This window comes from Rhincodon typus, chromosome 8, assembly GCF_021869965.1.
Source record: "Rhincodon typus isolate 14 chromosome 8, sRhiTyp1.1, whole genome shotgun sequence".
NCBI classification, from domain to species: domain Eukaryota; kingdom Metazoa; phylum Chordata; class Chondrichthyes; order Orectolobiformes; family Rhincodontidae; genus Rhincodon; species Rhincodon typus.
Genome location: NC_063339.1, coordinates 34,402,946 through 34,418,837, shown reverse-complemented (window position 1 = coordinate 34,418,837; position 15,892 = coordinate 34,402,946). Strand labels below are relative to the sequence as shown.

General features: G+C 42.8%; 1 protein-coding gene across 1 annotated transcript in view; it reads left to right on the top strand.

The window, feature by feature from the left end:
- Nucleotides 1-15,892, top strand: part of LOC109913157 (ena/VASP-like protein) — a 167,012-nt gene that overhangs the window by 100,991 nt on the left and 50,129 nt on the right. The window contains 2 exon segments of the mRNA XM_048600409.1: nt 4,178-4,247; nt 7,641-7,699. Of these exon segments, the coding sequence (XP_048456366.1) occupies nt 4,178-4,247; nt 7,641-7,699 (129 nt within the window).

Below are 15,892 nucleotides of genomic sequence, written 5' to 3'. Positions count from 1 at the left end.
AATTTCTTAACTTCTTATGCCACCTTTGATAATTTGTGCACGTATACACTGAGGTCCTTCTCTTCTTACATCCTCATTAAAGTCCACCAAGTGTACATCCAAATTCCCCAAATGATATAACATTCAGGAATTTGATGCAAGGCAGTGAAGGAATGGTATTACACTTCCAAGTTAGGATAGTGTGTGGTTTGTTGAGGTGTTCTAATACACTTCCCTAGTCCTTCTAGCTGATAGTGATCATGAGTTTGGAAGGAGCCTGGGTGAGTTGGTGCAGTGCAGCTAGTAGATAGTACAGAACGCTGCCTCTCTGTATTGGAGAGTGAACATTGAAACTGTTAGATGGGTGACAATCCAACGGTCCGAATTGTCCTTAATGGTGTTGAGCCAAGTGGAGAGTATTCCAACATTCCTGACTTTGGCCTTGTGGTTACAAGTGGCAGACAGGCTTTGTGAAGTCAAAGCTAAGTTAATTGCTGCAGAAGTCCCAACCTGTTGCAGTCGCAATATTCATATGGCTGATCCAGATCAGTTTCTGGTCAACAGTAATCCTCGGTTTGCTGATAGTGGGGTATTCAGAGGCGGTAATGCCATTGAATATCAAGGGGATGCGGGTGCTTGCTGGATTCTTTCTTAAGAAGACGGTCATGGCTTAGCACTTCTGTGGTGCAAAAGTCACTTGCTATTTTTCAGCCTAAACCTAAATATTGGCCAGGTTTTTAGACTGCTTCAGATTCAGGAGATTCAAGAATGGTACCATGAATTGTACAATCATCAGTGAAAATCTCTGTTTCTGACCTCATGACAGAGGGAAGGCCAATGATGAAGCAACTGAAGATGGTTGAGTCTAGGACACTACCCTGAGGAACTCCTGCAGAAATACCCTAGATTGAAATGATTGAGTCATCATCCTCTGTTTTGACTTCAACCAGTGGGGAATTCCCCCTGATTCCCTTGGACCAAAGTTTTGCCTGGGCTCCTTGTCAGCATATGTGGTCAAATGTTGCATTGATGTCAAGGGCACTTGTTCTCACCTCACTTCTTGAGTTCAGCTCTCTTGTCCATGTTTGGACCAAGGCTCTAATGAGGTCAGGAGCTGATTAAGATTCTGGAAGAAAAACTGAGCCATCAATGAGGAGGTTATTGCTGGGTAATTGCAGCTTGACAGCTCTGTCAACAATCTCTTCCATAACTTAGCTGTTAAACAAGTGTCGAATGTTGGGATAGCAATTATCTGGGCTGGATTTGTCCTGCTATCTGTGAATAGAATGTATCTGAACAATCTTCCACACAATTAGGCAGATGCCAGTGTTGTAACTGTACTGGAACACCTGGGCAAGGGGCACAGCTTTCCTGGAGCATACGTTTGCGGTACTTTTGCAGAATGTTGTCAGGCCCACAGCCTTTGCAAAATCCAGTGCCTTCAGCCATCTCTTAATATTATGTGCAGTGAATCAAATTGGCTGAAGATTGCCAACTGTGATGCTGGGGACCTTGGGAGGAAGCTGAGATAGATCATCCACTCAACACTTCTAGCTGAAAATAGTTACAAATATTTCTATCTTGTTTTTTGCACTGATGTGCTGGGCTCCTCTGTTATTGAGAACATAGATATCAGTGGAGCCCATTCCCCCAGTTAATTGTTTCTTTGTCCAGTGCCATTCATAACTAGATCTGGCAGGACTCCAGAGAATAGTTCTGCTCCACTGGTTTTCGGATCTCTTTGATTATTTTTGCTTGTGTCTTCTGCTGTTGGCTTAAAAGTAGTCCAGTTTTGTAGCTTCATCAGGTAAATGTGTCATTTTCACATATGCTTGGTACTGCTCCTGGCATGCCCTCCTGCACTCTTCATTGAACTAAAATTGATCTCTCAGCTGGATGATAGTGGTAGAGTCGAAGATGTGCCAGACCTTGGGGTTAAATTGTGTTGAATACAATTCTACTCCTAATGATAAGTCATAGTACCTCATGCCAGAATTCTTTGATATCTATCCCATTTAGCATGACGGTAGTGCCACACAACTTTCAAAATAATACAATAATTGTCCTGCCAATGAAAGGATATCATGAGACAATAAATTAGGGCATAACTTAAAAGGCAAATAAATATTCCACTTGCTGAATGGACGGAGTTTGATGTGGCTTTAATTCTTTCTTGGGATGTGAACATTACTGTGGAGGCCAGCATTTGTTTTCTGTCCCTAATTGCCATTGAGAAAACAAAGATTTGTGCCCACCTTCTTGAACTGTTGGTGATTATTAAAACTTATGAGGTATTGATCTATACCAGATCTATTAAACAAATGTGTCTATCATTTATTGCAAATGTGAACTCTTCACTATACAAACATCATGTCTACAATACATTTTTAAATTATGCAAGAAAGGAAGAACTTTTCTTTTGAGTGAAGTGTTGTCATTGTTACAAAAGCAAATTTGGCACCCAATTTGTATGTAGCAACTGCCCACAAGCAGCCATGGGATAAATGATAGTTAATTTCTTCTGCTGATGTTGTTTGAAGGCTAAATGTAAACCAAGACATCAGGGAATATTTTGAGAATATTTCATGTAAGCTTTTCATCTTGCACTTGACAGGATCATTGGCCAAAAAAAGGAAAACAGCATTTATATAATATGTGAAGAACATGCTGTGTGGTTAGCTGTGATTGGTAGAGGTGCTGCAATGAAGAATGCTTCAATTAATGTTGATTGGCAGCAAGACATTGCCCTGAGAAATGAATTAGAAAATGGCTTTCACATATTTTGTTGTATTGAAACAGGTGGACTGTGTGTAGATGTTCTTAGGGAGATGTCTGCAACTGGTATTAGGTTCTGATAGGATCTTCTATGAGTCGAGTTCCTGTCACCAACCCCTCTTGTAATACAAGTCTACAAAGGTCATGAATATTAAGTAGTGAAGAATTCACTAGCAATAGGTCTTTGGTAGAAGAGGCATGTACTTGAGGAACAAAAAATAGTTAATTAAATAATAGTAAGACAATGGGTTACATTAACATAATGCGACAACTATATTAACTACATTAACACTTAGTGAGAGACATATTTATCTCCTATGAAATAGTAACTAGGTTTATTCGACATGCCTGTAGACTAAAGAATTGGTTAAAAACAGCTAGCACCACGTTGACTAGATCCTTCCGGTAACACTAATTTGTATAAAAGGTATCAGTGGATATTCTAAATCTTCCAGGTTAACTTTCCCAGACTTGTTTCTGATACAACAATAACAGCCACCAGTTTCAAATCCAATTGCTTGATCCGAATGTAAATATCTTCCTGTATAGAATCCCAAACAAATTGAGGAATAAAACCTGAAAACATGAGAAAATTGTTATGAAATTAAACTGGTAGCGCTGATTAGCTGGCAGTTCAGAGGGGTGGGATTTTTGCCCTTGGTGACCTTAAACTAGGGCCAATTAAATGCCTCATGGATATTAATTACAGCAGACCCTCATCATACAAATTCTGGTTTAATTTTCCCTACCCGACCCTTCCTAAGGTTATTTTCACCATTAAGACTGCAGTACCTTAAACCTTCAATCTGACTTCCTGGAAATAAGGAGTGAGTTCTTGCTTGCTGCCATTTCTTTAGGCAGCAAGCAAGAACCTATTCACAGCCATTAAATTCTGCCCACTGCATGAGGAGCCGAGTGGTCAGAAGAGGTTAAGATGATTTCAGGAAACCTTGTGCCCCAGGTGGCACCAAAGTGCTCCCCTCCCCTTGGCCTCATAAGGGTCTCCTCCGGCTCAATACACTGTTGGCCAATCCTGGTTACCCAGGAAGCCCTCCTTTTATTCACTGCTGGTGTCCCAAATCCCGCGTCTTCAACTGCTGCCTCCTGCCAGCAAATTCTCATTCACACCCATCAGTAGGCAATTAATCTAGTCAGATGTTGAAAACTTTTATTTACATGAGGCCAGGTTGTTAAGATTACCTGGGCCTTCTTGTCTCCGGACTGTCCAGGCGTACTAAACATGTCAGTGTTATGATCATCAATCTCACCCCCTTCTAAAATTGAGCTTTGCTGTTCTGAAAATGGCCTATTGTAGGAATTGCAAACTTGTCTTCTGTTTTATTTTCATGTTTTAAGACTACTTGGTGTTACGGTCAACTGTAGATCTGAAGATAGAGATTAACACTGTGATCTGATCTTCTAGGTCCTACAGTGCAGCGCCAAGTTCAAGTTCAGAATGGGCCACCCCCTGAAGATCAGGAAGCACAGAGAAGGTAAAAGTCATTTTAGATATTTTATGAAATATCATTAATTTGCCTGTTTTGTACTAAAATAACATAAAATAACACAGCAACACTTAAGTAATGTTAAGCCCATTGGAAGTGGGAAATGATGACATTGTGTTAATGTTATTGGACTATAATCGAGACTAAAACCATGGGAAATGTGGTTCAACTGTCACCAATACAGCTGGTGGAATTCAGTTCAATTAATCATTCTGGAATTGAAAACTCCGTGATGTCTATGACAACTATCGTTGACTGTTATCAAAAACTTGCCTGGTTCATTAATGTTCATTAGGGAAAGATATCTTGTGTCCTTTTCTAGTCTAGCCTACATTTGACCAGATCTACAGCCCAAGAAGCCACTCAGTTGTATCAAACCACAAAAGATCAAAGGAAATAGGAACAGAAATAGGCCATTTGACCCCTCTAGCCTGCCTCATCATTAAGTAAGATTAGGGTTAGTCCGCCATTCCTCACATCCACTTTCCTGCATTTTCCCTATAATCCTAAATTCTACTACTGATCAAGAATCTATCTATCTCTCAATATCTCTACAGTAAAGGCCACTCCCCCCATCATAAGGTCAAAGATAATGATGTTTGCTGACGATTGCACAGTGTTCTATCCCAGGTAACTGTTCAGGTGAAGCAGTCCATTGCTTATTTGAAGGAACCAGCATTCATGCCTAGGTTAAGTGGAAGTAACATTTGTGCCACACAAGTGCCAGGCAATGATTCTGACAGTAGAATCATAGGAATTCTACAGCGATTCACTCAGCTACTGTTTACACAAAGCCTGTCTACTTCACTTACTGGGTTAAACATTCACTCCCTCCACCCTTGGTGCACAATGTGCTATGCACAACCAATATATACAACTGCAATAACTCACCAAACCTTTCTTCACAGCATCTTCTAAACCCACAACTTCTGCCATCTGGAAGGACAAGTGCATCTACACCAGGTAGATTGGTGAGGACAAGATGAAATGAGATTTTTTTTCTTCTTGTTGGGTTTTCTCACTATTTGCCACAGGCTCAGTCTAGCAGCTATGTCATTTGGAACTTGGCTAGTCTGGTGTGTCTTGGCGCTGCTGAGCCATTTTTAGTGATTGACGTTGAAGTCCTCACCCAGCTTATGTTCTGTGCCCTTGCCATCCATGGTGGTTCCACCAAATGGTGTTCTTCATAGAGGAATGTATTCAACAGACCCGTGAGTGTAGTAAGAGGTAATCCAGTTTGACCCAATTCCATAACACTTTATCGGGTCTGGAGTCAATTTTGAGGACCACCCAGGGCAACTGAGAGTATATGGGATCATGGGTTACTTGGCAAGTTGGATCCAATATTGGCTGAGTGGTAGGAAACAGAGGATGGTGGTAGAAAGGTGTTTATATGTCCAGAGGCCGGTGTCCAGTGACACACCACAGGGATTTGTGCTGCGTCCCTTATTATTTGTGATTTATTTATAGATCAAAATGAGGGGGTTGATAAGTTTATGGATGGCATAAACTTTGACCAGTGATTGATAATGAGGAAGAAGGTCTTAGGCTACAGGAAGGTTTTGGTCATGTGGACAGATCAGTGGCAGATTGAACTTAACCATGTAAGGTGTGAGGTGGGCACTTTGGAAGAAATAACAAGACAACGGTGTACTCCATGAATGGTAGGACACTAGGAAGCTCGCACGATGAGAAGGATATTGGGGTGGTTGTCCACAGATCCCTGAAGGCAGCAGAACAGGTCGATAGAGTACTTAAAAAGGCAAATGGAACACCTAGCTTTCTCAGTTATGACATAGAATATAAGAGCAGGGAAGTTGTGTTGGAGCTGCACAGAACTTTGGTTGGTCCAAAGCTGGTGTACTGTATGCAGTTCTGAGTGTTTCACTGTAGGAAGGATGTTATTGCCAGGAGGGTGTGCCAGGAGGGGAATCTCCAGAAGGAGATTCGCCACAATGTTGTCTGGGATGGAGCATTTTAACTATAAAGAGAAGCTGGATAGGCTCAGGCTGTTTTCCTTAGAGCAGATAAGTCTGAGGAGGGACCTAACTGAGGTGTATAAGATTATGAGGGGCATGGACCAGCTGGATAGGAAGCACTTCTTCCCTTAGTTGAAGAGTCAATAACAAAGCAACATAATTTTAAGGTGAAGGGCACGAGGTTTAGAGGGCATTTAAGGAAAATGTTTTTCACCCAGGGGATGTTAGGGGTCTGGAATATACTGCTCAGGAGGCTATTTGAGGCAGGAAACCTCACAACCTTTAAAAAGCACTTTGATGGTAGTCCAAATGCTCATCTCATTTAAGGCTATGGGCCAAGTTTTGGGAGGTGGAATTAGTGTAGATAGGTCATTGCAGATTTGATGGGCTGAAGGGTCTGTTATGTACTGTATGAATCTACAACTCTATGACTGTAGCTTCCTCCTGACTATATACTAAAATGCCGCCAGTTGTGGTGATATCCAGTAATGGGCTTGTTAGTGTCTAAGATATCGTCATATTCACAGAATCATAACATACGTACAAGTTGCTTGACTAGCCTAGGGGACTATTCTCCAAATTTTGTTACAAGTCCCCAGATGTTGGTATGTAGAACTTTGTGGGGTCAACAGCAGGGTTTGCTATTGTCATTTCCAATGCCTGGGTCAATGCTGGGTGGCCTGTCTGGTTTCATTCTGTGCTTCACAGTTTATCGTGCTTTAATACAACAGAGTGGCTTCCTAAGCCATTTCAGAGGGCACTGAAGAGTTGATCAAGGTGGGTCTGGAGTTAACAGATCAAGTAAGAAAAGCACGTCTCCTTCCCTAAGGGGCATTAATGGACCAGATGGTTCTTTATGAAAATCAGCAATGGTTACATGGTGGTCATTGGACTAACTTTTCATTCCAGATTTTTATTGAATCCCATCCGCTGTAGTGGGATTTGAATCCATATCACCTAAGCCATCTGTGCATCACTTACATTATGGATTGTGAAATTTAAAATTGCCATATATAGAGTGTTGCCCAACTCAAAATAAAAGATGGAAATGTATAAGAGTAAACATTACAAATATGACATTTTTAAAAATATCTTAAGTGGATGTAGCTGCCACTGTCTTAATATAGTTCTTGCAAAAAAATGCTTCCTAACTTCCCAATGTTGTGTGAATTGTCTCCTCCTTTGTATGTTCTACTTTATTACCTAAAACAGTCATCTCAGATTTTTGTACTTTCACAACAGGATCAGTATCTTCAACAGGAAAAACAACTCCAAATGTGATTTTCAAACTATTTAATTATAAACAAATTTGTATGCATTCATTTCACTGACTAGTTTTAACCCCATATAATGTGAAGTCTGAAATAGAACTGTGGCAATGTTCAGAGATAACAAGGTGTAGAGCTGGATGAACACAGCAGGCCAAGCAGCATCAGAGGAGCAGGAAGGCTGACGTTTCGGGCCAAGACCCTTCTTCAGAAATGGGGGAGGGGAAGGGGGTTCTGAAATAAATACGGAGAGAGGGGGAGGCGGATAGAAGATGGATAGAGGAGAAAATAGGTGGAGAGGAGACAGACAGGTCAAAGAGGCGGGGATGGAGCCAGTAAAGGTGAGTGTAGGTGGGGAGGTGGGAGGAGATAGGGCAGTCCAGGGAGGACGGACAGGTCAAGGGGGCGGGATGAGGTTAGTAGGTAGGAGATGGGGGTGGGGCTTGAGGTGGGAGGAGGGGATATGTGGGAGGAAGGACAGGTTAGGGAGGCAGGGACGAGCTGGGCTGGTTTTGGGATGCGGTAGGGGGAGGGCAGAGTTTGAAGCTTGTGAAGCCCACATTGATACCATTGGGCTGCAGGGTTCCCAAGCGGAATATGAGTTGCTGTTCCTGCAACCTTCGGGTGGCATCGTTGTGGCACTGCAGGAGTCCCAGAATGGACATGTCGTCTGAGGAATGGGAGGGGGAGTTGAAATGGTTCGCGACTGGGAGGTGCAGTTGTTTAGTGCGAACCGAGCATAGGTGCTCTGCAAAGCGGTCCCCAAGCCTCCGCTTGGTTTCCCTGATGTAGAGGAGGCCACAACGGGAACAGCGGATGCAGTATACCACATTAGCAGATGTGCAGGTGAACATCTGCTTGATGTGGAAAGTCTTCTTGGGGCCTGGGATGGGGGTGAGGGGGGACGTGTAGGGGCAGGTGTAGCACTTCCTGCGGTTGCAGGGAAAAGTGCCGGGTGTGGTGGGGCTGGAGGGGAGTGTGGAGCGGACAAGGGAGTCCCGGAGAGAGTGGTCCCTCCGGAAAGCAGATAAGGGTGAGGAGGGAAAAATGTCTTTGGTGGTGGGGTCGGATTGCAGATGGCGGAAGTGTCGGAGGATGATGCGTTGAATCTGGAGGTTGGTGGGGTGGTACGTGAGGACGAGGTGGATTCTGTTTTGGTTGTTATTGCGGGGAGGGGGTGTGAGGGATGAGTTGCAGCCCAATGGTATCAATGTGGGCTTCACAAGCTTCAAAATCTCCCCTCCCCCTACAGCATCCCAAAACCAGCCCAGCTCGTCCCCACCTCCCTAACCTGTCCTTCCTCCCACGTATCCCCTCCTCCCACCTCAAGCCCCATCCCCATCTCCTACCTACTAACCTCATCCCGACCACTTGACCTGTCCGTCCTCCCTGGACTGACCTATCTCCTCCCTACCTCCCCACCTACACTCACCTTTACTGGCTCCATCCCCTCCTCTTTGACCTGTCTGTCTCCTCTCCACCTATCTTCTCCTCTATCCATCTTCTATCCGCCTCCCCCTCTCTCTGTATTTATTTCAGAACCCCCTTCCCCTCCCCCATTTCTGAAGAAGGGTCTTGGCCCGAAACGTCAGCCTTCCTGCTCCTCTGATGCTGCTTGGCCTGCTGTGTTCATCCAGCTCTACACCTTGTTATCTCAGATTCTCCAGCATCTGCAGTTCCTACTATCTCTGTGGCAATGTTCACTTTGCTTCAGTTCCTAGTCCACTGTTGTGCTAATCTTTATTTTCTTTTCTTTTCTTTGACCTATATCCTATCTTAGAAAGCTTCTGAGCATGACTGCATGATTGAGAAGTCAGAAATGGGAGACTGCATGAGGCTGCATTTGTTATCACTGAGGAGTATATGCATATGTTAGTGACTGAGATTTATTTAAAAGTGTCCTTTTGGATGCATCGTTGTTCCCACATGGATACATATGCGCAGTCACCCCAAAGTTCTGTGTCACAAACATTGCCTTTACAAATAGATATTAAACGTTATTCCCAAGCGGGGACGTGGCACGGTAAGAGGTAAGGGGTGGGCAGGTGAGTAATTTGACAGTGCCAACTTTACCGTCAGTTTCCAGCCAAGATCCTGACCTTGAGCTATTTTAGAAAGATTGGAGTAGGTCAAATCATCAGTCTATCAGCAAGCAGAAGTCAGCCAGTTGAGATAAGTTAGAGTTAATGAAGACATCTATTAGTTCCTTTCACTAAATGTAGGCAGCACTGTAGCTTTGTGGGTTAAAGCAGCTGCCTTGTAAACATGAGATTGTGAGTTCAGACCTCAGAGTAGCCTTGAGGCTCACAGGGGCTTTGAATTAGCCTCATGTATGTGCTGTCAGATCTGTTAAGGGTTCTTTTGGCGGGATGGTAGGGTGCCTATCTCTGAGCCAGGTGGTCAGGGTTCAAGTCCCACCTGCTCTAGAGGCATGTAAAAACATTTCTGAACAGATTTATTAAAGAAGAGAAGGACCTCTTCCCTGAACTCACACTGTTCTTCAACTCCTGGAGGTGGTGTCCCATCAGAATCCCCAACAAGATCATGACAAAATAGCTTTTCTTTTATAATAAAATGAACTCGCTTCTACTTGTGGTGGGATTCGAAACTATGTTTCCCAATGACTCCCTCAGTGTCTCCAAGTTCAGAGTGACAACTTCCTCTTCCGGTGGCAGATATTCTCTAGCTGTGAATTGGCTGGAGCTTTGTAAGTTATTGGAGTGCAGGTTTGGGACCTGGAGCTGGCTGTCATGTCTGTTCCCCAAACCCTGATTACAAATCAGCCCGTGGAGTATTCCTATAAATTCTAAATTATTTTCTGAATAATAAACCAATACTACAACATGTCATCAGTTGCTCAGTAGCATAGACAGTGTAGGGCTGTGTTCTTCACTAACCTCTTATAAAAAGGTCTGTGCTTTGCCATTCACTGAAAGATTAGGCCCATAGCGTCAGCATTACTGATGACATCTTCAAAACAGCTGATAGTTTATGTGAGCCAAATGGTGAATTCCAATGATTGCAATGCACGCTGCATTTTTAGTGCAGGCTGGGAGTAATATATCTATTATTAGATCAAATACCAGCCTTAGCTGCCTCATAAAAAATATTTATAGAAGTTTCAGCCCTTATTTTCTTTCACCATCAGGGCAGGAAGAGAGAAACAAGATGGGACCCAAAGTGGCAGAACCAATTTTATAAGTGCAGCCAATGTGCACCATAACATGGTGGACATCCCTCAACTACAAACTGCAGAAGGTGGACCAAATCTTGCACCTACCTTATGCCTAAGTTTTTTTTTGGCGAATTACCTCCTGGTACAGTGATATCCTGCCCTGTTTAAAATTGCCAATCCATCAGAGGCTGGATGTTCACGGTGACCAGCAGCATTGCTTCAGAGGCACAGGAACACCACAATCCAGAAGCAGCAAACAGAAGGGTTACTTTCCCGAGGAATTGTTTGGGTTGGGTTGGTGTCATGAAGAGAGAAGGGTATCAGGAGGTTTGGAGGCAAGTGTGGCCTTCAATGAGTATTCCCTGCTTCCACCTGTGCCCATAGTCACCCATAGAATGGGGCAATCTGGCAGGGAGACTGCTCCATTTTACCAATGGGGAAGGCTTTCACTTTTCTTGCCTGCTCTGAGCAGAGTGGTTTACAGTGGTAGCATGAAGAGGTCGTTAATTGACCACTTAAGAAACTCAATTGGTGGCACTTGATGGGCCTACCCGCTTAGAATCTAACTCCTGTGGTGGCAAAAAATTGAACCAAAGTAGAAATTGCTGGAGAAACTCAGCATGTCTGGCAGCATTTGTGGAGAGAAAACAGAGTTACCGTTTTGAGACCTTTTCACTGGACTTCCAGTGACAGGGTATCGAGACATTAACTCTGTTTTCTCTCCACAAATCCTGCCAGACCTGCTGAGTTTCTTCAGCAGCTTCTGTCTTTGTTTCAGATTTCCTGCGTCCACAGCTCTTTGTTTGATTTTACTGTAGAAATTGAACATTTAAATCAGTTACCCTGAGAGAAAGTTCTACAATAACCCAAATCATAATTTTGCTATTAAAAACTTGATGCATCTGTGCAGGCAGTTTAGATTGATATCTGGAATGAGCATGTTGTCTCATGAGGAGGGTTGGACAGACTGAGCTTGTTTCTGCTGGAATTTAGAAGAATAAGGAGTGACTTGGTTATTTAAGTATATAAAATCCTAAACAGTCTTGACAAGGTGGATATAGAAAGGATGTTCCTCTTGTGAGTAAGTTCAGAATGAGGGGGCACAGTTTTAAACTTAGGTGTCCCCTATTTAGGACAGAGGTACAGAGATTTTTATTTTTTTCTCTGAAGGTCACTCTACTTTGGAATTCTGTTCTTCAAAAGGTAGTGAAGGTGGTGGTTTTGAACATTTTTAAGAAGATGGTAGACAAGTTCTTGTAAGGCAGAAGATTATAGAGGTAATTGGGAATGTGGAATTCACAAAACTGAGATCAGCAATGATCTTATTCAATGGTGCAGGGACTTGAACAAGGTAAATTATCTACTTCTCCTCCTATCTGAATGTTCATATGTTTCTAGAATGTTATTTATGATTAATTTCCTGATTTTCAAGATGTGCAATTTAATATTGGAAATCTGAAAAATTGTCAACTTTCTATACCAGTGTACTATACAATATTGCCAGGTTGTGTGGTGATTAATTGCAAATCAAAGTTCCCTACAATGCTTAAACCAAACACACAAACAAAATCTCTGCCTATAGTAGTTTACAGTTTCCTATTACCTAGCTGTTTACCCTTATATTCTGTAAAGGAGGTCATTTTGTGCTAAATTTTGTCTGTTTTGTGTTGTGGAAATGACTGCAATCTTAAGTAAACATTATTGATCTAATTTCTAATACGAAGTGCAGAGTTTTCAATAAGAGGAGGATCTCATCCTATCAATCAAGACAGAATTAGAATCAAGACTTTAAGACCATAAGACCAAAAGATATAGGAGTCTAATTAGGAATTTGGCCTAACAGTCTACCTCACCATTCAATCATCGCTTATATGTTTCTCAATCCCATTCTTCTGCCTTCTCCCTGTAATCCTTGATCCCGTTATCAATCAAGAACCTAACTATTTCTATCTTAAATACACTCAATGACTTGGCCTGCACTGCCCTCCGCGGCAATGAGTTCCATAGATGCACCACCCTCTGTCAAAGAAATTCCTCCTCATCTCAGTTCTAAAGAGTTGTCCCTGCACTCTAAGGCTGTGCCCTTGGGCCCTATTTTTGTCTACTAGTGGAAACATCTCGACATTTACTCTATCCAGGCCTGTCAGTATTCTGTAAGTTTCAATCAGATCCCACCGCCCGCGCACCTCCCCCCCCACCAACCTCCGCCCCGGCTCATTCTTCAAAACTCCATTGCGTACAGACCCAGAGTCCTCAACTGCTCCTCATATGATGAACTTTTCATCCCTGGGATCATTCTGGCAAGCCTCCTTTGGATTCCCTGCAATGCTAGCATATCCTTCCTTAGATACAAGGCCCAAAACTGCCCCCAATGTTCCAAATATGATCTGACAAGAGCCTTATCAGCCTCAGCAGAACATTTCTGCTGTTGTATTCTTGTCCCCTTGAAATGAATGCTAATGTTGTATTTGACTTCCTAGCTGCCAACTGAACCTGCATGTTAACGAAGAGAACCCTGAAATAGGACTCCCAAGTCCTTTTGTGCTACAGATTTCTAAAGCCTTTCCCGATTTAGAAAATAGTCTATGCCTCTATTCTACCTACCAAAGTGCATAACCTCACATTTCCCCACATTGTATTCCATCTGTCACTACTTTGCACACTCATACATGGAACGTGATGGCCTAGTGGTATTATTGCTAGACTGTTAATTCAGAGACACATGTAATGTTCTGGGAACCCGGGTTCAAATCCTGCCATGGCAGATGGTTGAATTTGAATTCAATAAAAAAAAGTTCTGGAAGTAAGAGTCTAATGGTGACCACAAAAACATTGTTGATTGTCGGAAAAATTCATCTGGTTCACTAATGTCATTTGGGGAAGGAAATTGCCAGTCTTGCCTACATGTGACTCCAGACCCACAGTAATGTGGTTGATATTTAATTGCCCTACCTTTTTTGTCATCTGCAAACTTAGCAACAATGCCCTCAGTTCTTTTGCCTAGATCATTAATGTATAACGTGAAAAGTTGTCATCCCAACACTGACCCCTGCGGAACTCCACTATTAGCCAGCTGCCATTCTGAGAAAGACAGCTTTATCCCCAATCTCTGCCTTTTGTCAGTCAGCCAATCCTCTATCCATGCCAGTAGCTTGCCCTTAACGCCATGAGCTCTTATCTTATTTAGCAGCCTCCTGTGCAGCACCTTATCAGAGGCCTTCTGTAAATCTGAATAGATCATGTCCACTGGCTCTCCTTTGTCTAATTTACTTGTTACCTCCTCAAAGAATTCTAAAAGATTTGTCAGGCATGACCTCCCTTGCCAAAGCCATGCTGAGTCTATCCTATTTTACTATGCACTTCCAAGTACTCCACAATCTCATCCTTACTAATGGACTCTGAAATCTTACCAATGACTGAGGTCAGGCTAATAGGTTTATAGTTTCCTGTCTTCTGCCTCCCTCCCCTCTTAAACAGTGGTGTCACATTAGCCATTTTCCAGTCCTCATTACTAAGGACATTTGTCCCCTATTTCTACTTATCCTGTCCAACATTTTCCAGTGGTCCAATGTCCACTCTTACCTCTCTCTTACCTCTTAAATATCTGGAAAAACCTTTTACAACCTTCATTTATACTACTAGCTAGTTTACTCTCATGTTTTCTCACCCTTTGTTGCTTCTTTACTTATCCTCTGCTGGTTTTTAAAGGCTTCCAATCCTCTGGCTTCCCACTAATCTTCACAATATGGACTCTCACTTGTTTTGACTTATGATTTTCTGCTGTCTCTGACTTCACTAGTAAGCCACAGTTGCCTCATCCTCCCTCAATATGTTTCTTCTTCCTTGGGATGAATTTCTACAGTGCTTCACAAATTACCCACAGAAACTCCTGGCATTGCTTCGCCACCATCTTCCCTGCTAGTCTCCCCTTCCAATCAACTCTGGCCAGCTCCTCCCTCATGTCTTTGAGGTTACTTTTACTCAATTGTAATGCAGTTACATCTGATTCAGTCTTCTCCCTTTCAAACCATAGGGTGAATTCTATCATATCATGGTCACTGACCCTAAGGGTTCCTTCACTTTCAGCTCCCTAATCAAGTCTGCCTCATTACACAATCTAAATCCAGAACTGCCTGTACCCCGGTGGGGTCTACTTCAAGCTGCTTCAAAAAAACCATCTTGCAAGCATTCCACAAATTCCTTTCCTTGAGGTCCACTACCAACCTGATTTTTCCAGTCCACCTGGATATTCAAGTGCCCCATGATTATTGTAATGGTACCTTTCTTACATGCCTTTTCTACCTCCTGATTTATTTTCATCCCTATATCCCAACTACTGCTAGGACCCATCAAGGGTCTTTTTTCCTTTGTGATTTCTGATTTCTATGCACACAGATTCTATGTCTTCTGACTCCATACCACTTCTTGCTATTGATTTAATTTCATTTCTTACAAACAAGGCAACCCTGCCCCCTCTGCCCATCTGCCTGACCTTTCAATAGAACACATATCCTTGGATTTTTAGTTCCCATCCCTAATCCCTTTGCAGCCATGTCTCTCTGATACCGACAATATCATACCTGCCGATTTCAATCTGTACTACGAATTCATTTACCTTGTTTCATATATCCGGTGTGCATTTAAGTACATCACCCTCTGCCCTGCATTGACTGCACCCCCCCCCTTCATTGTTGACGACTTACCTGCTGTGTCTAAAGTTAGATTCTGGAATTTTTCCATACTCTCTGTCCTGTTACTTGTTCTGGAAGCTTTAACCTCTGCTGACCCCTTCAGCTTTTTAACTTTTTCCATAAGTAACCAGCCATTTACCGTTAAAGTTTTCATGATCCATTTAGCTACCAATGACATATTTAGAAAGAGGAAAGAGGTTCTGCTGAGGGAATATGAACAGCTAGGGGCTACATTTGAAAGCCAAAAAAAAGGTAATAATCTCTGGATTACTTCCTGAGCCACGAACAATTTGGCACAGGGTCAGTAACATTAAAGAGGTAAATGCGTGGCTCAAAAATTGGTGTGGGAGAAACGGGTTTGACTTCCTGGGGCATTAGACTCAGTACTGAGGAAGGATGGGGCTGTTCCAATGGATGGGCAATGCCTGAATCTTGCTGAGACCAGAGTCCTGGCGAATCACATGACTGGGGCTGTGGTCAAGGTTTAAAACTAAACCATACCCCCAGGCATCACTGTTTA